At 39.3% G+C, this 23,903-nt stretch overlaps 2 protein-coding genes across 6 annotated transcripts in view; one reads left to right on the top strand and one right to left on the bottom strand.

The window, feature by feature from the left end:
• The first annotated feature begins 1,263 nt into the window (after positions 1–1,263).
• Positions 1,264–17,191, top strand: ppm1f (protein phosphatase, Mg2+/Mn2+ dependent, 1F). 5 transcript variants are annotated; one of them, XM_020599304.1, is made up of 9 exons: positions 1,264–1,403; positions 2,168–2,403; positions 4,168–4,298; positions 5,343–5,545; positions 5,704–5,892; positions 9,998–10,141; positions 12,593–12,686; positions 16,595–16,985; positions 17,062–17,191. In XM_020599304.1, the coding sequence occupies exons 2-8, from the start codon at positions 2,240–2,242 to the stop codon at positions 16,978–16,980; spliced, it is 1,311 nt and encodes a 436-aa protein (XP_020454960.1). In that variant the 5' UTR covers positions 1,264–1,403; positions 2,168–2,239; the 3' UTR covers positions 16,981–16,985; positions 17,062–17,191. The 5 variants fall into 5 exon arrangements, with proteins under 5 accessions (XP_020454960.1, XP_020454954.1, XP_020454957.1 ...); XM_020599298.1 differs by having other exon boundaries at positions 16,595–16,976; XM_020599301.1 differs by lacking the exon at positions 1,264–1,403 and adding an exon at positions 1,486–1,653 and having other exon boundaries at positions 16,595–16,976.
• A 4,599-nt stretch (positions 17,192–21,790) lies between these two features.
• The window catches only part of LOC109959712 (C-X-C motif chemokine 5-like), a 6,174-nt gene continuing 4,061 nt past the window's right edge, over positions 21,791–23,903 (bottom strand). Inside the window, exons 2-5 of the mRNA XM_020599297.1 lie at positions 22,940–23,174; positions 22,386–22,515; positions 22,223–22,302; positions 21,791–22,100 (exon numbers count right to left, since the gene is read on the bottom strand). Of these exons, the coding sequence (XP_020454953.1) occupies positions 22,078–22,100; positions 22,223–22,302; positions 22,386–22,515; positions 22,940–22,994 (288 nt within the window). The 5' untranslated portion in view covers positions 22,995–23,174 and the 3' untranslated portion in view covers positions 21,791–22,077. The remainder of the gene's footprint in view (positions 22,101–22,222; positions 22,303–22,385; positions 22,516–22,939; positions 23,175–23,903) is intronic.

Consider the following 23,903-nt stretch of genomic DNA (forward strand, 5'->3'; position numbering starts at 1 on the left):
TTTCAGTGCATGTTTACAGCTTTGTGTACACATTTACAAGTCTCAGTACACATTTGCAGATTCCTTTTAGGCTTTCACAAATCTGAATGCATATTTACAGATCTCTTTACACATTTACAAGTCTGAGTACACACAGAGACTGAGATACAGGTTCACAGCTCTCTGCCCACATTTGTAGATAGTTTAGCTACAATTTTACTCCCATAGCGCCCAACACACTACAGTCTGAACTCTAAGAGTGAGATTTAAGCTGGTGGTGGATAGTCTAATTCAGGGGTGCGCACACTTTTTCGCCTTGCGAGTTACTTTTCAAATGACCAAGTCAAAATGATCTACCTACAGTTAAAATACTAAACATATATTTATTTATACCTTATGTAAATATGGTGGCGCACCTTGCATAACTGCATGCACGTTAAGGCACACTACAGTTCAGTACTTTTTTGGTCATTAGTTTACTCTGATGACGTGCACTGAATGGAATCAGCCAGGGCTGCATAGTCCGGACAGTAGCTGCTGGTAGCCAGTCTCAAGCAGACTTCCAAATAGTCATCAGTCATGGTGGAGCGGTATTTGGACTCTCACTCCATGTGAGAAAATGCTGACTCACACAAATAAGTAGAGCCAAATAATGCAGTCAATGGCACATTTCCTCATGTCTGGGTACTTTTCCTCTGTAAGTTCCAGAACTGTCTATTAGCCCTGGACTTTAGCTGAATGTCAGTCTGTAGTGTCAATATCTCATCCTCCACTCCAGACCAGTTCAGGTGAAACAGCGTTGCAATTTTTGAATCGAGTGAATCAACCTCAATATCTTCCCTAAATGGGTAGCACATAGACTGGCTCGAGTGAGGCAAAGTCTTGAAAGCATTTGTCAAACTCTGATCGACAACTGTCAATCGGCTTTGTGTGGCGCGCACTATCAAGTTGCGCACATGCTTTCCGTTGCGTCTCCAGCTCTGATACGAGGTTTTGGAAGTTCCGCAAAATGTTGCATTTTTCGTTTGAAAGCATTAACTAAGCTCATTATATTGACACGAGATCTACCGACACTACCTTTGCGATCGACGTATTGGGAAGCCCTGGTCTAATTGTTATGTATAGAAACCAAATATTTAGTAATAGCCTATTATAAAGACAAGCTATTATACACATACTATAAACATAAATTGTGATATGTTCTTGTCGCTTTTACATTTGTTCATGGCGTGATAATTATTTGTAATTGAGTATTGGTTCTTTAAATCTACAGTGGAAGGAAGGCGGAAGTGTGATGACGTGCAGCAAAGTGGTCTAAAGGCTGTTGACAAACTGCAGAGCTCTTCATATTATTCATAGTACAATTTACTCTGTGATACATTTTGCCCTCAGGCATTTTTCCATCGTTCGGTCTCCCAGCACAGGTCTGTGTGTGTGTGCGCGTGTGCGTGTGTGAACTTTCTCAGTCTGAGTTGTCTCTTTTACTCTTTGTCTTGCCAAAGGGCGTTTCTCTAGGTTTATCTAGGCGTGCCACGAAAAGCGCTGTTCTAACTTACTGTTCTATCCCGGGGAATGAAGAAACGGACTTATTGTTGAGGAAAATAGTATTTTCTTGAGAACTCCCGCCAGCAGTGACGCTAATTGTATGTTGACTGCGCACATGACAGTGTAACGGTAATGTTGACCTGGCTGCCGTGAACATTGTAGCATGTTGTGGCTGAGAACTCGCACACATGTCGACGCTACACTCCCTTGTGAGTTTAGCTGCTGACCAGTTCTTGTAACTCTTAGCACTTGTAGGACCCTTCCCACGTCGTTCCGGTCATCGCTTGTTCGTAGTATTAACACAAGGCTGCTACTTTTAACATTTTCTAAATGTTAAAATTTTCCTTTAAATGTGGTTTGAGGTCAGCAGCTGTATAAATCAGCATAGGATCAGATAAGGAATAGACAAGATTACCTGTGCATTCAAAGACAACTTTTGAGACCTATCTTTACTCTGTTACAAACAATGTTGGCCAGGCCTTTATTAAAGGCTGGGTGTAATAATAATTTAATTGTATTGTTTTATTTGGGAGTCTCTCTCACACTGGGAATTCAGATTTCCATTTGTGAATTCCATCTGCATTCATTTTATTTCAGAGAGTGTCAATATGCAATTTGAAACCTACTTTCTCTGTCCTTCAAGTCTCCACTTGCGATCTGTGAGTCCTGACCCCCCCTGTTCACCCGAGAGCTTCCTGCAGCCAGAGTCAGCAGGATGGAGGAGGAGATCAGGAACTTCCTGGGGAGGTTTGTGGACGAGTTCCCAGCTCCTCTGGAGGAAGGCAGTCCATTGCCTGTCAGTCCTCTCAGCCGCAAAGTGTCTCTGGAGGAGCTGCATGGAGAGAGCCTGGAGCTGGGCCTCAGGTTGCTGGCTGCCAGGTATGGTGGGAGGGAGACGTACACGGCATTAGATTTTACATATTTGGTAGACTTGAAGAAGACAAGAGCCACAGCAGCACAAGACTAAATACACAGTGGACTGAATACCCGATACTCTAAATGCTCTTTTTCCACTTCAGAAAGGTCACTGTAATAAATATGTTAAATAATTTCTAGTAAAGAATTTCACAATGTTAATAATATAATATTATATGGATTCATAACATCAGATTGTCATTGTCGTTATGTTTTAGAACTTAATTGTTGTCTCACACTTTGTGAGCCTTTAGCTTGTGAGTGGACTGACAACTCTTTTTCCTTCATATTCTTTTCCAATGACAGATATTGCATGAGCATTGTAGCTCCTTCTGAAACTGTCCTTTTCTGTGTGAATAAACTAGCAACGAACATACCACAGACAGCTACTGTCTGTCTGAATAACGGATGGATAAAACCAATAGACCATATCTAAATAGGACCTCCCTCCTCACAGCCAAGTAATTATTAATGCACCAGGACCTCCCTCACAGCCAAGTAATTATTAATGCACTGAGTAAATTGCTGCACAATCAGTAAATGTTCTTAGTATTTTAGTATCATAGCAGAAGTAGTACTATATCACAGACAAAGCTGTAGTGTCTGTGTAGTTAATGCGGGAGTCCTTGGAGCTGTTTGCACTGTTTGCCCATCTTCTTTGTGTGTTCTTGTGAATGTGTGGCTACATTCCTGTCATTCCTCACAGCTCTGCTCTTGTCCTGCTAACTCAGTATGCATGGCTGGCTCTGCTGTACAACTTCACACTGCAGGGAGGGACAGAATCATATTTGTTGACACACTGTAAAAATAAAACCACTAAGTGCCAAAGAGGAAAGCTGAAGAGGACTTGAGCTGTAATAACAGAACACCCCCCATGTTTTCCACTACTACTACTACTAGGAGAGAGGGCTGAGCTGATTATTCTTGTTGTTGTTGCTGTTAACATCTCTTAAACATGCACCTGTTTCACCTCTCACAGTGAGGGGACAAAACATCTAAACGCTCCTTGCAGTAAGATAAGCAGTTATGTGTCTGTACTGTGGCGGAGTCTTTGCATGAATCCTTCAGTCTTGGTAAAGACTTGTTGTGCATTGAAAGTGTTAAGAAATATTACTGACCTAATCACATTGCCATTGTGACATTTGTGTAATGTGACTCACACTTATTCTGATACAAGACTCATGTAAAATTGCTATGAGAATAATATAACAAGGTGCATGTTTAAGAGATGTTAATGAATATGCTATACACGCGAGCTGTGGTGGAAGCCATTATAAAGCAGTAGGGATTAAAAAAAATTTTTAGTCATAGTGTTTGATTAATGTCTGGAATGTCCTGATATCTCAGCCTTTGTGGTTTTATTAATTCAGCAATTCTGTGCATATTCTCCGCTGAGGTACAGTAGCTATGAATGAGCCTTTCAAGCTCAGCTAAAACTGGAGTAGGAACATAGAAAAGTGAAAATGTGTGTGGTTTGTGTGCTCTTCTCTTCAGAAGTATACCCTGTCAGGACAACCTCAAATTCTGTACAAAACACCATTGTTCCCCCCACTTCCTGTTTTGTGAGTTGATGCTTATGTGCAACAGAAATATAATTCTATTGTTTCACTACTGAAGTGGATCTGTCTGTTCTGGCTTGTATACACTTGTCTGGTGAGAAAACTAAATCCTGTGCAAATGTTGACAAAGTCCACAAGCATATATTTTTGCCTGTGTCTGTTGATTCAGGGGTGCTCCTGCAGTCCTCAGTGCCCACATGTGCCAGGCAGCAATGTCACAGCTGCTGCAGAATGACCTTTCACCTTGCCACTGCCCCCAGGAAGCTGAGGCCAACCAGGAAGAGTTACAGAAAGTAACCTGTAAGTCAGTCACTGTATAGTCATTCTGGATGCTGCAGTTTGTCGTGCTGTTAAATGGTATTGTGTTACACTGAGAAGTGTTTCTAATATTATTTTACCCTTATTGATATAAATGGAAGGTTTCTTGTTAGGACAGAATGTAAGCAGTAAATCTCCACTGCCACATGGGGTTAGTGAGCAGTGTAACAAACTGTGAACATATCTTCACCTTAAAAAGTCATATGGGCAACTTATAATCAGACACATTTACACATCCAGCAGACACAGAGCCACATTTTCATTCATCTGGAGTCATGTTTGTGGCCACCTGATGAATCCAAGTCTAATATTTTTATAGCTCTGTTTTGGACTCCGTTAACTGCTGAGAGAAAAATATCTGTCTCTTTAGCTGCTAAATGCTCCACAGCTGTCTACTGTTTACTGTAGTGAACAGTAGGGCTGAAGCTGAATGTAGTATTCAGCAAAGCAGAAATAGTGGATTTTTACAAATGTTTATTTTGTACAAATATTTTTGAATGTTTTTGTTTGTTGGCAGTCAAGCATCAAATAGATGGTGTTCCTTGGTGCACCGCCTGCTTGTGCTGATGAGACAGGAAAACAAGAGCGCAGCCTGATTATAGGCATTAGGCAAAACATACTAGTACATTGCTAGGTTGCTTTGTTTTGATTAGTTTGTTTTTTTTATTATCGTAACTGGTTAGTTCATTATGATGTTACTTACCTTTTGTTTTCCTGCTGGACCCATAATATGTGAGGTGGAGTTTGTTTGACTGGGAGGAGGAGATTAGCCTACGTTAGCTCTGGTAGTGTAGTTACTAGTTCACCTACATTCTTCATATTCACATTCACTTTCACATTATACATAATAATTTGGTCCATTTTGCAATTCCACAGACAGCCTAAGCCTAAAACAGTGAAAAGTCTGTTATGAACAGTTGGGTTTTCTTCATTTTCATTCCCTGTCATGTGTTGTACTGTGTATATCAATACTAAAAAGATCAAGGCTGATTTATTTCTTGTCAATTTCTGTTATTTTACCATCAGTACTTGAGTCAGAGGCAGTCCAACGCATCTTCCTCAACAAGCTGATAGACGTAGCACTAGCATGGCATCAGAACAGCCCCAACCCCTTACCCTCCTTGTCACGGGTTCACCTCTGCTCTGTTCATGCCATCAAGAACACAAGGAGGAAGATGGAGGACAGACACTTGGCCTTAGCTGAGTTCAACCAGCTATTTGCAATTCAGGTACCAAACGTTCACTGCAGCACTGGTGGTCACTGGTTTTCTTGTTATTCCTAATTTCAAAAAGCTCAGAAAACTTAAAGTCAAACAACTTCATAAATAGTAAAATACATCAAACACATATTTGACATCTTTCTTTTTCTCTTTCTACTATGGTCCAGGACGGAGTGGAGCGTGCCTACTATGCTGTGTTTGATGGCCATGGAGGGGTGGATGCTGCCACCTACGCTGCCACTCACCTCCATGTCACTCTGAGTAAACAGGAAACACTGCAGAGTGATACTGCCACAGCCTTTAAAACTGCCTTCAAACACATAGATGACATGTTCAGAAACAAAGCCAAGAGAGAGGTACAGAAGCAGAGCTGGCCCAACATGCTGAGCAGAACCCTTTAACTTAGTGCGGGGATAAAGGATGAGGAGATTCAGTATGAGAACTTTTCTACCACAGTGTGTATATAGTGTATATTTATAAATGGATTTTTTTCCTCCTATTTTCTTTCCTATTTGATTGCACAATTTTCATATTTTGAACGCACACATTCTCATTTTTATTTTATATTTTATATTTTATTGTTGCCTTACAAAGTACATCGAGAGCGTCTGTACCGAAGTTCCTTGCGTTTAAACAGCCAATAACGCTGATTCTCATTCTGGTTGATCCACTGCTGGGCTTCTTGATTACGTGGGGGCGGTGCCAGCCACTGAGAAATGACACATAAGTCATGGTGTCGGTATGGTGTTACTGCCTTGTAGCATGGAGCCCTTGGTCCTAGCCATTATTTTAACCCCTCATCAGAAAAACAAATGAAAGACTCAATGAAATTACAAATAAAAAGTGACTGCTACTGAATATAAGGATGTAGTCTTGTAGCAACATTTCAGACAACTGCGTGTCTCAAGTTGGAGCTCAGTGTGAGGCAGCACTGTTATTCTGCAGATAGTTGATATATTTAATTGCTTAGGTGTATTTAACATCCTGGGAGCTAATTTCAATACTTATTCACTTAATCTATTTGATATTAACGGGAAAGATTGCTCACAAATGTCTTCATTTGCTGATTATGCGATGATGTGTAGGCTGTGTCCATGAATGTGCAAGGTGCGAACTACAGTGGAAAATGAAATGTAGCGTGTGGCACTATGAGATGTGAATGGACTGCAGCAGTTTGTGATCACTCTGCTGATGGGAGGCTGCAACAGACATGCCAGTTGCCAAATTATGTTAATTTTGTGATCGCTTTCATTTCTGGCATTATTGCACTAGGTGGGAGATGAGAGCACACCTTAATGAGATCAGCCACAAACCTTTCATCTGTACAAAGATATAATATTAAATTAAAGGGGAGAATTGTAGAAAATATCACAATTCTTAGAATTTCATCATTTGGAGTGACTCTTTGGGTTTAGGAAGCTTTGTTGAATACGGGCCCAGATATTTTGGCAGAGAAAACGTTGACTGTGAACATTTTGCTGATGTGTATCAGTGTATTTGCAGTTCAGGTTTAGTATACACATAATTTTCAGAAGATTGCTGGCTTTGCCACTCCGGCGCTTTGTTCAGACACGACACCTAGACATGAAATAGCCTGCAAATTACTGCCTGTCTGAAAGTTAAATTAGAGATGCAGAGCAGGGACAAAAATAGCACAGCAGCTGCCAGAGATTGGGGGGGTTTAATCCATGTTTAAATGGCAGCTGGGTTGGTGGAACCCGTGTCATTGTCAGTTATTATGCAAACATCGTTGGTGCTTTATTTGTATATTGACCTGCAAAATGCCCACATATTGCATCATGCTTAGGCTGCTTTATTATTGTTGACACTAGTTGCGCTGAATTATTTGCGTTATGTGGATGGCATATTGATGTTTGGGTCTCCCTCTCTCCCTGTCTAATTATAATTAACTGTATTAAAAACTGAACTGCATCTTGGACACAGTATTTAAAGGAGTTTCGGACTAATAGTAATTTAATCACAGCAAATGGCAGACATATTATAGTAAAGTAAATGCAGTTAGAGTAGGCATTCACATCTATAACTTCATGCAGCAAAGGCAGATCTTGGTAGGAGCAGATATTGGGGGGGGGCAGCTGGGTAGGTGGAACCCGTGTCATTGTCAGTTATTATGCAAACATCGTTGGTGCTTTATTTGTATATTGACCTGCAAAATGCCCACATATTGCATCATGCTTAGGCTGCTTTATTATTGTTGACACTAGTTGCGCTGAATTATTTGCGTTATGTGGATGGCATATTGATGTTTGGGTCTCCCTCTCTCCCTGTCTGTAATGACTGGCCCTACTTCATGGTATTGGAGATTTAATAATGATATTTACCTCCTCCAAGAAGTTTATGTTTTTGGTTAGCAGCATTACAGACAAATGGCTGGATAGGTCATCAACATAATTGGTAGAGACTAACACTAGAAGTGATTAGATTTTGGCTGAAAACAGTCAAATGTCAAGGTCACACAAAAAAATAACAAAAATCACAAAAGCCCTTCCGTTTAACATGAGGCAACATTTTTTAAAATCTTATCTGTCATTTGAAATTTAAAAGACTAATGTAGGGTGGCAACATCCACATCTGATGGCTATTTAAAATTAACACTGAAAACCCTATTTAATGCAAATGTTCTGCCATTATTTGGCCTATAATGAAGATAGAACCCTGAAAAGTTCAGGTAGGATGCACAGTATATGCTGGTAGATGAGCTTTCATACTGAATCTCCTCACTAAGATAAAGGGTTTTGTGTCTTCCTTGCCCAGAGTTGCTCTGAACAGTTTTATTATGGTTCTGTGTCGATTCATATAGATCTTGGTTAAGAGCTAGAAAAACTTAAAAGTGACTTCAAGTTAAAGAGTCCATGGCATGCCTTTTCTTATGTATTTATACAGAATAAAGTATTATGTGATAGTTTAAGTGTTGATGAGCTGCTCATTCACCACCGCAGGGGGGCTTCACTGGCTGGCTGATCATAGGTTAGACCCAGTCAAGTAAAAGCACGAGTCCCTGTACATGAACATTCCTGAACATGCAGTAACCTCAGGCCCTGTATATTTCTCCACATCCTCTGATCGCAGTGCAGGCACCAGGAGGTAAAATGTATCCACCAAACTGAGCACAGCTGAAAAATTCCACTTTTATAATGGCACTGTAGATGTCTTTTTTTATTTTTTATAAGCTTTATTGAAAATAAACAAAATAAACAAGGCAATATGACATTTTGCAATATGGTGGAGGAACCAGTGGATGTCAGGTAAGCTCACGTGAACAAGCAACTGCCTTGTGGTTATGAACATTCAAGGAAATCCTTAAACTATCACATAATACTTTATTTAATTAGGAAAAAAGGTTTCATGAGCTGGAGTTTGCGAGACGTATAAACCACGTTGCTTTTGCATAGAAGTACTAGAACATACATGTACTGTACCTCATTTTCTGAGCTTTAGGTCACGTCCAAGATGATAACTCACCATTGTAACTTATCTACAGAGAAGTCAAAAAAACAAAAGCATCAAATGGGATCTTTAATATAGTAGGTCTTAGACTGGAGACATGAAACCTTGTGTAACAGATTATTAGCAGTACCTGTATGACAGAAATACAGTATGGTCTGACAGTTCAGAGCCCCATACTGTTTGTGGACTGTATAGTAGGCTTTGCAAAACCTGGATGGAATTAATGAGCCTCATGCAGGGTTCAAAACACTGCGCTATTGACACTGAGCCACCATCAGGGCATCACAAATGCAAAGTGGTGAAAAAGTATAAGTATAGTTTCACTTCTCCTGGGCTCCCTGTCTCCACTGCTGCGACAGCAACTGTCTGCTCCTTGTGTGTGTGGGAGCGGAGCATTGCCCACTCTCGTTCAAACATCAACACAAAAGAAAAGTGGCTCCATAAACACCAAAACCATATTTCTATTCTCACTCAGTGGTCTTTCATAAAATGCTCCTGTAGCTCCCTATTGCATTGGCACCAGTATTCCATTTGATCATGAATTACTACATCTGTTACAGCCTACAGTTTCCTAGCTAGCTAGCTATCCCTTCACCCTGCAAATATATCTTTACTACATGTTCTTCCTTAATACATTCATAATAACAACAGGTAGCACCTTTCCACTATTGGGGATAGTTTCAGTGTCTTCACCTGACACACCCCCAGCATTTTAGAGCAGAGAAGACTCATTTTTTTCATGGTTTTGAAAGTACATTTTATATATATAGTTTGCGATCTTTTTAATCATTCAGATTTGTCTTCATGTGGTGTGACAAACTCGAACCACATTTATTTTCACTTTACCCCAACTTTAATATTTTTTGTCCTTATTTTGTCTCTGATTTATTAATTGAATTTTAAAATCTATTATTAAATTGTACTTATTACATTTATTATTGTATCCACCTGTCATATTCCATAAACATTTTGTGTGTGTATTTGTGTCGTCAGCATCTGCGGAGTGGATCCACAGGTGTGGCGGTGCTAATCCAGGGTCATGTGCTAACTGTAGCCTGGCTGGGAGACTCTCAAGCAATACTGGTCAGAAAGGAAGAAGTTCTAACACTCATGGACCCCCATAAACCAGAGAGAGAGGTAGAGTTATCACACCAACACACACACACACACACACACAAAAAGCGCTCTCTGCTGGTAGCAATTTATAGGTATTTTGTTTTCCACACAGGGAAGATCAGGGAATATACGCAAGGTTTCTTCAAACTAGCAGAATGCATCTTCCAGCATGTTTGATACATTTACAGTATCACATCAGATAGGTATACCACAACATCGAGCCAACAGATGTACTGTAGCTATGTAAGTCTGTCTCAAGTGTGCAGTATGCAACATGTTTTCCTTCTAGAGATTCAGCATCAGTCGGGGCTCCATAGACAAACTGCTGAATTAGATGAACTGAGAATGTTGCCCTACTTCCAAACATTTGTTTTTCTGCATGTGATAATGTTTTCTGGATAAAAAGGTGTTCAGATTTTCCAGACCAAACAAAAGTTTGAATCAAAATAATTCAAATCCTGCTTCTGTGGAGTTCACTTTGCATTGTCAGTGAGCTAAAGGCCCAGCAAATGTTAGAAAGTCTGTTCTTTCGGTGAAGCTGCTCTATGACATTGGAGTTGTGGTGCTTGTTCGTTTTATATTGAAAAGAGAAGACTAATAAGAGGATATATATTTCTCAATGTGAAATTTATTAGGCATTAACATATCAAAATTAGCATGTGCACATGGATCTCCACTGTTTAGGATAAAGAGAAAAGACTGTCCTCAACTGGTTGGTATACATTATTTGTATGAAAAGGTGCTACTATCTGATTGGTCCAAAACTGTTGGGGAGAAGCTGTGGTTTAGACTTAACTCTCCCGTCATTGGTCCCCCATTCTGGTCCGATCTCGTCACTGGCGCGACCTTGTCCTGAAACAGACACTTTGCACAGCCCACAACGCTTCTTAGTATCTTATCAAACCTCAACTCCCCTGGCTTCAAGGAGCAGAGGGAATAATGGGCTCTTTTAGGAAAAGGCAACAAATCTAATGAAAACCTGTGGGATGATTAGTCCTTGGAAAACCACTCAGTGCACCAGACTCATGATGTTGCATTAGTGTTTCAGTAACTCACACAGCAAATATTTGACCAGTGGTTAAGTGAACTCATAGAGTGATATTCATAACTATATAAGCATATCTGTGACATATACGTATGTAAACTTATGTGTGCTATAAAATAAAACTATTCTTAAGTGCATAAAATAAAAATCACCCTAACAGAGTGCACAGATGAACTATCTCACAGCTAAAAAACACAAATATGGCAATAAGCATATCATTCTTTGATACTGATGAAATGTTTTGAACCCCAGTGTAACAATTCTCTAATCAAGTTGCACTGTAGGATCTGTTTCCTACCCCTCCTATTTTAGCTCTATCATTACCTCACACCTTTGGCTTTTGTGTCTGAATGAAAAGCTGTGTGTCTGTAAGCTCTCATTAAAACACAACTACCAGAAAATTCTGAAGAGGAATCTGAATGGTTTCTTGAATGTGCCACTTCCTTTTCTGATCTAAGGCCAGCTATTCCACATGGATATGATAAGCTATTCGGATGATTTGTCAAGTAATATGTGTACAGAAAAATGAACAAACAGTGTAGATAATCGATTAATTATGTTTTTTTTCCAAGAAAGGTTGCTTATATCTTCTCAAATGGGAAGATTTAATATGTACTTTTTTATGTCATAGTACAGTATCTTTGGTTTTTGAACCACTGGTTGGACAAAATGAGACATTTGATGATGTCACCTTTAGCTCTTCAATTTGTTAGGGTTATTTTTTAAACAACTGAAAACCTCTCCTGGACAGAAAATACCACAGTAGTGGTTAAAAAGTCCCATCAGAAACTACACTTTTTGAGGTTGCTCCACAAGACCAATCTGCAGAAAAATCTGCTGGAGACGTTTTACCGCTCTGCCACTGAGAGCATTTTGATGTATTGTGTCATGGTGTGGTATGCTGGTTGCTCTACTATAGACAGGAAGATTATAAGAACTGCTGAGGGAATCATTGGAAGCCTTCCCTGGAGGACATTGCCAGCTCAAGATGTCCTAGCAGAGCCAGGAACATCCTGAAGGACAACACACACACCCTGGACATGAGTTGTTTGCCCTCTTGCCCTCTGGGAGCAGATACAAGAGCCTGAAAAGCAGGACTAACAGACTTAAAAACAGCTTGTGGTTTGGTTGTATGGATGTGGACATGGTGGTCGTGAGAATGGACAGTTTGTTTTTTTATTTTTGCACTGATCAGATGTGGCACATGCAATTTCGTTGTACTTATGTATAATGACAAAAAGCATTCATTCATAAAATAATCTGCAGATTAATAGATAATTAGTCATGACAGTAACATGATACATAGGGAATTAAAGTCACCCAACATACAAATATGCAAGTTACAATTAATTATTGCAGATCTTCAGACAAAATGGTAGGTAAGTCATCAGATAGTAAGGTCTGTCTCCTTGTCCTCCATTGTCCAGGATGAGAAGCAGAGAATTGAGGATCTTGGTGGTTGCATCACCTTCATGGGTTGTTGGCGTGTTAATGGCACTTATGCTGTATCCAGAGCTATAGGTAAGTCAACCAACATTATCTAAGAATGTCTGTGGAGATTCTTTTTCATCTAGGTCATGATATACATGTCTGAAGTGCTGAAACTGCTGGGCAGTTGAACTATTACATCTCTGTTCTCTGCTGAGATTGTGCTGCAACAAATTCTACAGTATAGCCCTTTCAGACATGAGATACGTAACATTGCTTTCTGTCATTCAGATACGCACTTTTACGTTATGTTCCTCAGGGCTTCATTCAGACATAACCATACACAATAAACAAGACAAGTGAGCAGGGTCTGTCTAGAAAGTGCAACACCAAAAAGATGCTACAGATATTGTCTGAAATATTCAAATACTAAAATTGAAATCCAGTGCCTGCCCAATGAATGAATATCCAAATAGTCAAATAATTGGGTCCAGCTCTGGTGAATGTGTGAATGCTTATGTGTGTAAATGGGTGAATGAGCAAATAGTGCAGAGGCACTTTGAGTGCACTTCAGTGCATAGAAAAGCACAAGTCCAGTTACTATAATGGAAAGTAAAAGTACCAACTCTCAGCTTTAATTTCAGTAGGTTTACATCAATGTATAGTAGAAAGAATTGTGTGGGAGATAGATGTCTTTTACTCATACTGCCATAGGGTAACCAAATTTATTTAAGGTGCGACTGACTTTTTTTCAAAGGTTGCACTGGGTGCAACTGCACTACAAAATAAACAAAAAACAAATTATGCATGACCAACTGCTCTCATTGTAGAAATGGTGGACAGGCGTAACAACCCTGGATCCTTTTTTTACACTTTGAGTATAAAATTTAGCTGTTCTCATGAGAAACGCTGCATGAAATTGGAGTCAGTATGGATTGAATGGATCAAACAGTTGGCAATATGCATATTGTGCTGCTCACATTTAGTGAAGTCCCTGTTTGAAGTTAGTATTGACTGAAACCCACCATCATCAAGTCCTTCTTTAAGTAGTAGGCTACTAATAACATTGAAAAAAAAATGAGCTGGCACTAGCTAGGCGAGTAAGAGAGCTGAATTGTGCATGAAGTCCAACACGGACATCACCAAAGAGCAGAAAATCTTTTTCAGAGGGAAAACAGACCACAAATAGGTTAAATAACAAACAGCAAAGCATGCATGCTATTCATTGGTTATACTTTAATTGAAATATATAAAAGCCTAATCATCATCATTGTTGTCACGAGTGGTGGAAGAAGTACTCAGATCCTTTACTTAAGTAGCAATACCACAGTGTAAAAATATTGTTACAATTGATGTCCTGCCTTCAAAAATTACTTAAGTAAAAGTACAAAAGTATTAGTATCAAACATACTTAAAGTACTAAAAGTAAAAGTTCTTATTACACATTTCACATATTATATAACATATTATTCAATTGTAATTACTAAAACATTATTGTGTACATCACATTTAATGTTGCAGCTGATATACATATAATTTGAGTTACTGATGGGTTCCTTGTTAATTTTCCACTGAAAATCAGAGTCTTATGCTGTGTTTTATTACCTGGTTCTGAAAAGTAACTACAACCCCAAATCAGAAAATGTTGGGACGGTATGTAAAATCAAAAATAAAACTGAAAATAGTTTTTTATAAATCATTGTCTTCTGTCTCAGAATTGTCTGAGATGTCCAGTACATGAATTTCTAGGTTGCGTTGACCTAGCACGCATTTCCTTTTTCTAAACATGAACAGAGCACACGAACATTTCACATAAGTCTGAGGCTATGTCCTTTTCCCATTTAAGGAGGAATTCTCTCTGAATGTTTACCCATAAATTAAACAAGGAGGACACAATCAAAGATATTCTTGCTTGAGCAAGAGAAGACAAGAGAAGCAGATCAATCTTACATAAACACTTAGCTCACCCTTACATGACTACTACAAATAATATTTCTATATGAACTATACACTACACTATTCTATTACATATTACATCTGTACTGGTACCTTGTTTGTTGTTGACCACTACACAACCTATAGCACCAACCACATTGTCCAGTTAGGGAAGTGCGGATGACATGACTGTAGTTGGCCTCATTACCAACAATGATGAGGCCAACTACAGGAGTGAGGTGTGCCAACTGGTCCAGTGGTGTAAGGACAACATCTTCCTCAATGTGGGGAAGACTAAAGAGATTGTTGACTTCAGGAGAAAACCTCTAAAGCATCCACCACTGACCATCGGCGGTGCTGTAGTGGAGAGAGTGAGCAGCACCAAGTTCCTGGGGGTGGACATCTCTGACGACCTCTCCTGGACCAACAACACCACATCACTGACCAAGAAAGCTCAAACACGCCTCCACTTCCTTTGCAAACTGAGGAGAGCCAGTGTCCCACCTCCCATCATGTGCTCCTTCTACCGAGGCACCATTGAGAGAGTCATCACTGGCTGCATCACTGAGTGGTACAGAGGCTGTACTGCCTCCTGCAGAAGGACCCTGCAACACATAGTAAATACAGCCAGCAAGATCATCGGTGCCTCTAAGCCCAGAGCAGTCAGATGCACTTCTGGACACTGTTGTCATAGGGCTTCCTTTTGGCACAGTACAGTTTTAAGCAGCATTTATGAATTTATCTGCGCATTGTAGGGCTTGGCACAGGTGTGCCAAAGTAATCCTGATCTGGTTATATCGCATATAGAAGAGAGACGATTCTTGATGCATTGGCATCTGAGGGATGAGCAAGCATGGTCATTCAGCTTAGACCTGCGCCCTTGACCTTTACGCAATGAAATTTCTCCAGATTCCTTGAATCTTTTAATTATGCTATACACTGTAAAGGGTGACGTATCTGAATCCCTTCCTATCTTTCTTTGAGGAACATTGTTTTTAAACAATAATTCAATAATTTTCTCACACATATGTTGTCAAACTGGTGGTCCTCGGCCCATCTTTGCTCCTAAAGGGCTCGGCCTTTCCTGGATGCCACTTTGTTGCCTGTTGACATCACCTGTTTCACATGGAATCATCATTTTTACCTCATTAAAGGCCATGAAATGCAGCCATCCCTACTTTTTCAGAATGTGTTACAAGCATCAAAATTGAAGTGAGTGTTTATTTTGAACAAAGAATAAAATTGATGAGGTGTCACATCAAATAATGTGCTGCTGTATTGTTTTCAGTGTAATACAGGACACAGATGACTTACAAATCACTATTTTCAGTTTTAATTTTGATTTTACATACCATCCCAACTTTTTTGATTTGGGGATATAGTAACTAAAGTTTTAAAATAAATGTATTTGAGTAAAAATATTTTGCCTCTAATATATTTTGCCAGAATGACATGTCACTACAATATTTGCCTCTAGTTGTAGTTTAGTTGAAGTATGAAGCAGCACAAAATGAAAATACTCAACTAAAGTACAGGTATCTCAAAATTGTACTTAAGTACAGTACTTGAGTAAATGTACTTAAGTATTTTGGACCACTGGTCATCATCATTATCATCATGTTGACTGCTAGGCTATAGAGCACTACAGTTACTACATAAAAAGAAGTGGGAACTTGTTCCCAAAGCAATTTTTTTCCATTTGTTTCTATAAGTCTCCTGGTCTCTGAATTTCATTGGATGGTTATTTAAAATAATTAGCAAAAAATACAGATTCTTTTGCATTACATTGTAAAGCAGAGGTGGTGCCACCAAATCTGGCAGTGGTGCAGCCACCTGAGCGATTTGGTGGTACCAGTGCCACCGGTATGAAATGTTAGTCTGAGCCCCGTGCCCAAAGTTTAGGATTTCAAAGTAGCTAGATAAATACATGTGAATCAATAAATACCAGTGTGACAATCTTCTTTGCTCTTCTTTCTAAACTGAACAATTGGTTTAATGAAAAAGCCTTCAGGCCTGGGCTTAGTCAGTCTACAGCTGCTAATCACACAACCACACATCTTCTGCAGGTGACTTTGACCAGAAGCCCTATGTGTCTGGAGATGCCGACTGCTCAACAACCCAGCTGTTTGGGGATGAGGACTACGTGCTTCTGGCATGTGACGGCTTCTTTGATGCAGTCAAACCTTCAGAGGTCCCGCATCTTGTCTTGGATGCACTTCAGCAGCCTGGTGACCTTGAAGGAGGAACTTTGCTGAAACAGTCTGTGGAGGCTGTTGGACTGAGAGTCGCTCAACAGTTGGTGAGTCACGCTAAGGCAGCCGGTTCCAGTGATAACATCACAGTGATGGTGGTGTTCCTGCGTCCACCAGAGGAACTGCTCTCTCAAGACTCCACCTCAGGAACTGCACAAGCTACTCAGGACTCCACTTTCCAAAGTGTACCACAGCAGTAAGAAAGGAAAGCTACTTCCCAGAGACCACTTTGCCAAGCTACTGCCTGACTCAGCATTTCTTAACCTTTTTTTTGTCTCCAGGTGCTGACTGACATCTTGCAGACTGACAGAGTTCATCTGATACTAACAAAACACAAGAACACAGTGAGGCCATGTAGTGTCACTGTTTTGCAGTAAAAGAGCTGTATTTAGACCGGATGATTTGAAAAGGTTTGAAGTATGAAGGCCAGATTAACATGCTAGAGTGAGATGTTGAAAAAGAAAACGGCTAACATTTCTACAATGGAACTCTGTAATTAAGAATACTGCCTGGCCCAGGTTTGCAATCATTTCATCAAACATTAATTTAAGATAAGCACCATGTGAGTATGGATTCTCTTGGTATTGATTCTGTGGCCTTGGGGGAAGTCTCAAATATTTTCCATTAAAACTTGTTTTAAAAGAAATACAAATAATAATTTCAAACATTTAATCTTGAAATTTGAATCTACTGGAAAAACATGATTTTCTGCTGAAACAGATGTTATTATGAAATGAAAGCCTTGGTGTTTCTTTTGGTGAGGCAAAGAAATAACTTGAATTTTATAAGCAACTCAACAAGAGATTATGGTAATTTTTGAAATGATGCCCTGTTGATTTCAGAGAGAGAAAAGCAGTAGCTTGTTAACAGGCAACTGTTGTCAACTGAAAAGCCAACTGTCCCTGGCAAGTTTTATCAGCTGTAGAAAAATGGCAAATTAAGCTAATGTTGCCTCCTTGAGTTAGTAGAAAGTGCCATCTCCAGCTACTGTATCTTGTTCAAAAATTCGACCCTTGTCAAAAGGGTCTTAAATATGTACTTGATGGCTACTTACATGATGTAGTGCTAAAAGACTAAAGCTAAAGCTAACAGGTCCTAGACAAAACATCAGCATCCTCACCAGCTGCTGAACTGTGTACAAACCATATTTAACCTTTGTTACAGTTGGATTGGGTTGTATTTTTAAATGGTGTGTAACTTTTTACATTTCAAGAGAAAGGGGTTTAATGATGAGGGCTAACTCATGTCTTAAACAAATCTAACACAATCTCAAGGACCAGCCTCTACACAGTGGATGTTCTAGTTATGAACAGGGCCTTTTATCACAGCCTGTATACCTGCAAAACAATATAATTAGCTAATACAATGCCGGCTCTTGGCCCTGGAACCACTGCTAGATTAATGCTTTAGATACCAAGCAGTTATCTGAACATAACATTTGACAACAGAGAAGTGCACTGTTAAATCCATTCCTTACTGTTTGGGTATTCTTGGTTTTGGAAGAGGTGAAAAAGATTCATTCCTCCAAACACATTGCTTCAATATGTGAAGTAGACCAATCCAGAGCCTGACACGCAGTACAGTTGCTAACCTGTGAAATCTGGGGCTTCAGCAAAAAGGTCAATTCAAACCACTTAAATGCTTTTAGAATTAAGAGGTTCAATGAATTCTGTGACATTTTAATTCCATCAGTGAAAATGCAATAGTAATTCCAAATAGATTACTTGCTCATAAGATCCAAATCCATTTCACTTTTCTTTATGTCCATATTCTCTGCACCAAAAAGAAAAGCTTGCCTCCTCTGGAACTCTATACTGTTCCACAAATATGTTACCTTTTTTAATCTCTGCATTTGTTTTAGCTTGTATTCTTTTTAGCTCTGATCCATAATATCTCATCCACATGTTCTCTATTTATTATAATTATTAAAAGTAGTTTATCATATTCTGTGTCTTGGAAATTATGGATGCTAAAAAGTCTCACTAACTGTGCTTTTCCCGGTCAGCACGTAATGAGATGTCTCTAAAATCTCTTTGCTGTGCTGCAGTGTTTTAGGAGGGAAGTTCAATCATCTTTAAAACTGTTAACCTAAGTCTAAAATATTTATCTGCCTTTAAAAACCGATATTGAGTGGCAGGGTGACACAGTGGTTTTAACGCTGTCGCCTCACAGCAAGGAGGTTCCAGGTTCATGTCCTGCCTTTCTGTGCGGAGTTCGCATGTTCTCCCTGTGCCTGCATGGGTTCTCTCTGAGTGCGCCGGCTTCTTCCCACAGTCCAAAGACATGCAGATTAGGTTGACTGGCGACTCTAAATTGCCCGTAGGAGTGAGTGTAGGTGTGAGTGGTTGTCTGTCTCTAAGTGTCAGCCCTGTGATAGACTGGCAACCTGTCCAGGGTGGACCCCACCTCTTGCTCAGTGTCAGCTGGGATTGGCTCCAGCCTCCTGTGACCCTATTAAGGATAAACCATATGGATGATGGATGGATGGAAAAACTGATATCACTTGTCTTTTAATTCCAAGCAGTACAAGTACTAAAAGTATTTTACACTGTGCAACTTACAGGAAATGACTTGGATTAAGTCAGAATATTTTGCAACTGATCTTGAGCTGTAGTGTGGTTGTACTGTAGTAACTGTAGCTATTTGACATGTATAGAAATTGAAATACAGGACCAACTATCAGCTTTATTGAGTAAAAATGACAGGGATCACAAAGAGGCAACAGTATTGTCAGGTTTTTTTAAGCATCAGTCAGTGTACCAAAGTCAACATGAGCTTGGCTAAGCAGAGGGAGCATTGATGAGGAACATGTTCTTGATTTTCTGGATCACAAACTGACAGTATTTCTGACTCGTGTTTTCAAATATCTAGCCGTTCTTAATCATGCCTTGCTGTGAACGTTAATAAGATCAGCTTTAATTACTGGAATGTATTAATGCACATTCTTTTGCTAACAATGTGTATCTCTGTTTTATATAACTGTTTTGAATAAAGGCAATTGGAATGCAAAATGTTGAGCATGTGTGTTAAGTGTTTAGAGCAAAGTGGATATAGCTAAATTCATTATAGAGAGTGAGTTGGTGTTTGTTTTCTGAGGTTAAGTTTATTGATTTTGTCACCTTAGATCATATAAAAGTAATTTACACTGTAAAAATATGTTGCTATATAAAAAAATTATATTAGTTGTTTATCACAAAAGGGAAAAAAGATAAATGAACAGTCAAGTATCAAATTCCAAATTGACCTCTGCTAGTGAGATGTTTAGGAAGATAAAGACTGGATGACTGTTGTCTGGTTTGATAGGAGTGAATGTGTGACTCAGTTTGAAAATAAGATTTTGAAAAAGTATAAATTTGGAAAATATTAATATTGCAAATAAGATTTTGAGCTTCTTGAACTAGAGGACCTCATTGAATCTTAACAATTTTGAGAGAAGGAACATTTTATGAAGCATTGTAGAAACTAGGCCTACTATATTCAAAAATAAGGAGACTAGGACAGCACCCCTCTGGAATGACTTGTGCAGACAAAACACAAAGGTTTTGGGTACCAGTCCGTCCTCGCTGTGCACAAAAACAATAGTGTGACTCATTTCAAACACGTGATCTACTCTATATGAAACAATCCAGTGCAACACTGTAGCCAATCAGGACCTTGCATCTCATTTGTCTGTGGTCTTTGTAGTATGTTGCATAAATATCATCACAAAAGACAAGACAGAGTGAACATTTATTTATATCAGAAGTCAATACTGTGAATCTGATGCCAAAATGTACCAGTGTTTATACAGTAAGTCACATTCAGAACTGGCTTGGAAATAGGACTATAGGTAGAAAGAAAAAGCAATAGCCAACATGATGTTTGTTTCTTGAGGGGCTTATCAACCAAAAGATCATATCACCATGGTAAATGCTTTACTGTCTCAACTGTTTTTGGAATGTGTTGCAGGCATCAGAATTGAAATGAGTTTTTGAGTTTTGAACAAAGAATAAAATTGATGAGGTATCATCAAATAATGTGCTGCTGTATTGTTTTCAATGTGATAAAGGACATGAATGATTCACTAATCATTATTTTCAGTTTTAATTTTGATTTTACATCCCGTCCCAACTTCTTCTAATTTGGGGTTGTATGTTTCACTTTGTTGTATAGGTCTACTGTGTCTAACAATCTATCATCTCCACATTCTTCAAAATTCCTGCACAATTCTTTGGCCTGTATTTCGAAAGATGTTTTTGGGTCACATGACTTTTTCCCAACATTGGGGTTAAGGTTAGGGTTCATCACCTCCCATGTTGTGCCACAAGAAGGTGGCTAATATAAGAAGATATTTTGTCAAGTCAAATATGCTGTGAAAGCCTACACACACTTTCTGCTTATAGAAATTCAGTACAAACAAAAGAATAGCTCATTTTTCCTTTCTTTCAATGTTTATGGTGTAATGAGTTTAGTGGCTAAAATCTGAAACATTTTACTATTTTCAAGTCAGATTTTTGATGAGCTTTAACAATTAAGTTGAGTTGTTGATATTAAGTGGTAGTTTGTTTTGATATAAACAATTTAGCAATTAAATCTGGAGGTGAAAATTTGAATATGTCATCTGCAAACCTTGGTGAAAAAATTACGGAATGGGGTAAATGGGCAAATGATATGACTCAGGAAAAGGAATGTGCTAAGAATGGATGCCAGAAGAATGCTAAGGCTTGTTTTCATATCATGCATTGGGCACAAAATACTTTTCTCATGTCAGTACTAACACAATACTGCAGCCAGGTGCCCACATTTTGGGTATTACTAAGCAGATAGATTATTTTTTATGAACATGTTCAACCATTACACATGAGTGGATTACTTAGATGTCTACATACCCTGGGCATGTACAATATAAAATAGACTGCAGATGTGATTATAATATATTTAGTTGGTCAAATGTAAATGAACAAGACTTCGTTGTGGTGACAATAGCACAGGTTCACTTTGTGTTGTGTTAACACATAAGGCGAAACAAAATAGAGGCAACAGAAAGTGTTTTATTTTTGGCATTTCAATCGTATAAATAGAATTATAAGATATATACAAGAGAATATAAGTAAAGAGACAAAACAGACGACTGGCCACTGACAACATTTTGATAACTTGTACCCACTTATAGTATTTATATGACAAAGGAACTGCTGGTGAATAGCTAGTGTTTCAGTCACACTAGATCCTCTTCAGTACACAGTCCTACACCCTGGATGTCCCGTGGACTCTTGTTGAGCTCCAAGTATCAGTCTGAGGAGAAGCTGTTGTCATCCTCACAGCTGCTTTCTTGCTGAGCCTTGAATCATCACAGGACAGTATTAGCAAAAAAGCTGTATTCACAGCAGTGTTTCATACTGTAGACTCAGTATAAACCCTGTGTCATGTTGCCTGAGGTTAGTGCAGTGCAGCTCATCTTACCTGTTGTTGTTTTCAGAATGAGTTTTCCAAGCAGTGACTCAGGATCCACACATTTTTCTTTATTTGTTTTTGTAGTAATACTAGGAGAGAAGAACAGACAGACTGAAACATGCAGCAGAATGACATGTCACTAACTCTGGTTTAATTCAGCTCAGTCACTCACATAATCTCTGTGTTTGGACAGAAGATACTTGGGTGGTGTATGACTGGCTTTGCCTTGATGAGCTGTGGGTTGATCCTGCCAATGTAACCGTTCAAGCATTTGCACTGTCTAGCTCTGTTGGCTAGTTGTCCTGTGAGGAGAAAAGGCATCCACTTATTAACTGCTGCTCAACTTTCAAGTGTTCTGAATTAACCATTAGTAAAGTCATTAATTACAGCTTATAAACCCTTAATAAACGGTGCCTCATCAGAACATGCTACCAAATTATAGCCGCTAAATGCTGCACTGTGTTCAGCAGCTGTTCTCTAACATTGTCTGTTTGCTGTCTGGTGCTGCACTATCGACATTTTCAGTTCAAACACTGTAAAACTGAGGTAGTCACTGACCGTCATTGTCACTATTACAATAGCACACTTTGTGGGCAAATATTGGCCACTTTGAACTGCAGTGCTGCTTGTGACTGACAACAAAGAATAGCTATACTGCAGCAACATGAGTCCCCATTTACAGCCCAACCTGAAACTAATCCCAGAACATCAAGTCTTTTACAGTACCTTCTGCACAGAGGACAAGCAAGCAGGTGACAAAGGCGATGGCATGTGAATTCATAGTTGTAGCTGTAGACAGGTCCTGGCTCCCACCACACTGTGTCTTTCTTCAGTCTGGACTTCTGATGGCATCAGCAACAAGGGCTTTCTCTTTTATAGACTGGACAACAGGACCGCTGCAAGGTTTCACTTTCTGTGTGCCTTTCACTTTCTCGCTTGCTTCCCTTTTCCTCCACCAAGCCTGTTTCCCAGAAGCAGAGATTTAGTCTACAACGTGCTACTTTGTTATATTGTGTACATGATAAAGAGGCTCTCTGGGAGAGTACATTCAGTTAAGATGAACTTTAAACTTCAGTATTCTTGTGTACAATAAGACATAGTCTTATCAAGAGTCCAAGACATTTTTGTGGTCTTGTTCTAAAAAAATTATTTGAAGCTACTTTATTGTGTACAGTGCTTAAAACCAGTAAAAATGTTAAACTATATATTAAAACAAATAATGACTGAATAGCATGTGTGTTTTTTTGTTTTGTTTTTTTTATTGGCTGTTTTTTTCCAAGCAAAACACTGCACACACAAGTGCAGGAGCATACTGTATGGGCAGTGGTCTCAAGAGAAATCTGGTTGCAGTCTTGCATACCCTGATGCTGTATTTATCGCTGCAGGCGACTTTAAGCAGTGCAATTTGCGGACTGTATTTCCCAAATATTACCAACATGTGAACATTCCCACTCAGGGCAAAAACACTCTGGATCATGTTTACAGTAACATACATGGTGCATAGAGGGCCGCACCCCGCCCCCACCTTGGATGCTCAGACCACATTTCTTTGTTCCTGTATCCAGCTTACAGACAAAGACTGAAATAAACAAACCCTGTCACCAAACAAAATAAACTCTGGACCCCAGAGACTGAAGGCACCCTGCAGGACTGTTTTGCCCAGACAGACTGGGATGTGGTTCAAGTTGCA

Source organism: Monopterus albus, unplaced genomic scaffold, assembly GCF_001952655.1.
Source record: "Monopterus albus unplaced genomic scaffold, M_albus_1.0 scaffold40.1, whole genome shotgun sequence".
Lineage (NCBI taxonomy): Eukaryota > Metazoa > Chordata > Actinopteri > Synbranchiformes > Synbranchidae > Monopterus > Monopterus albus.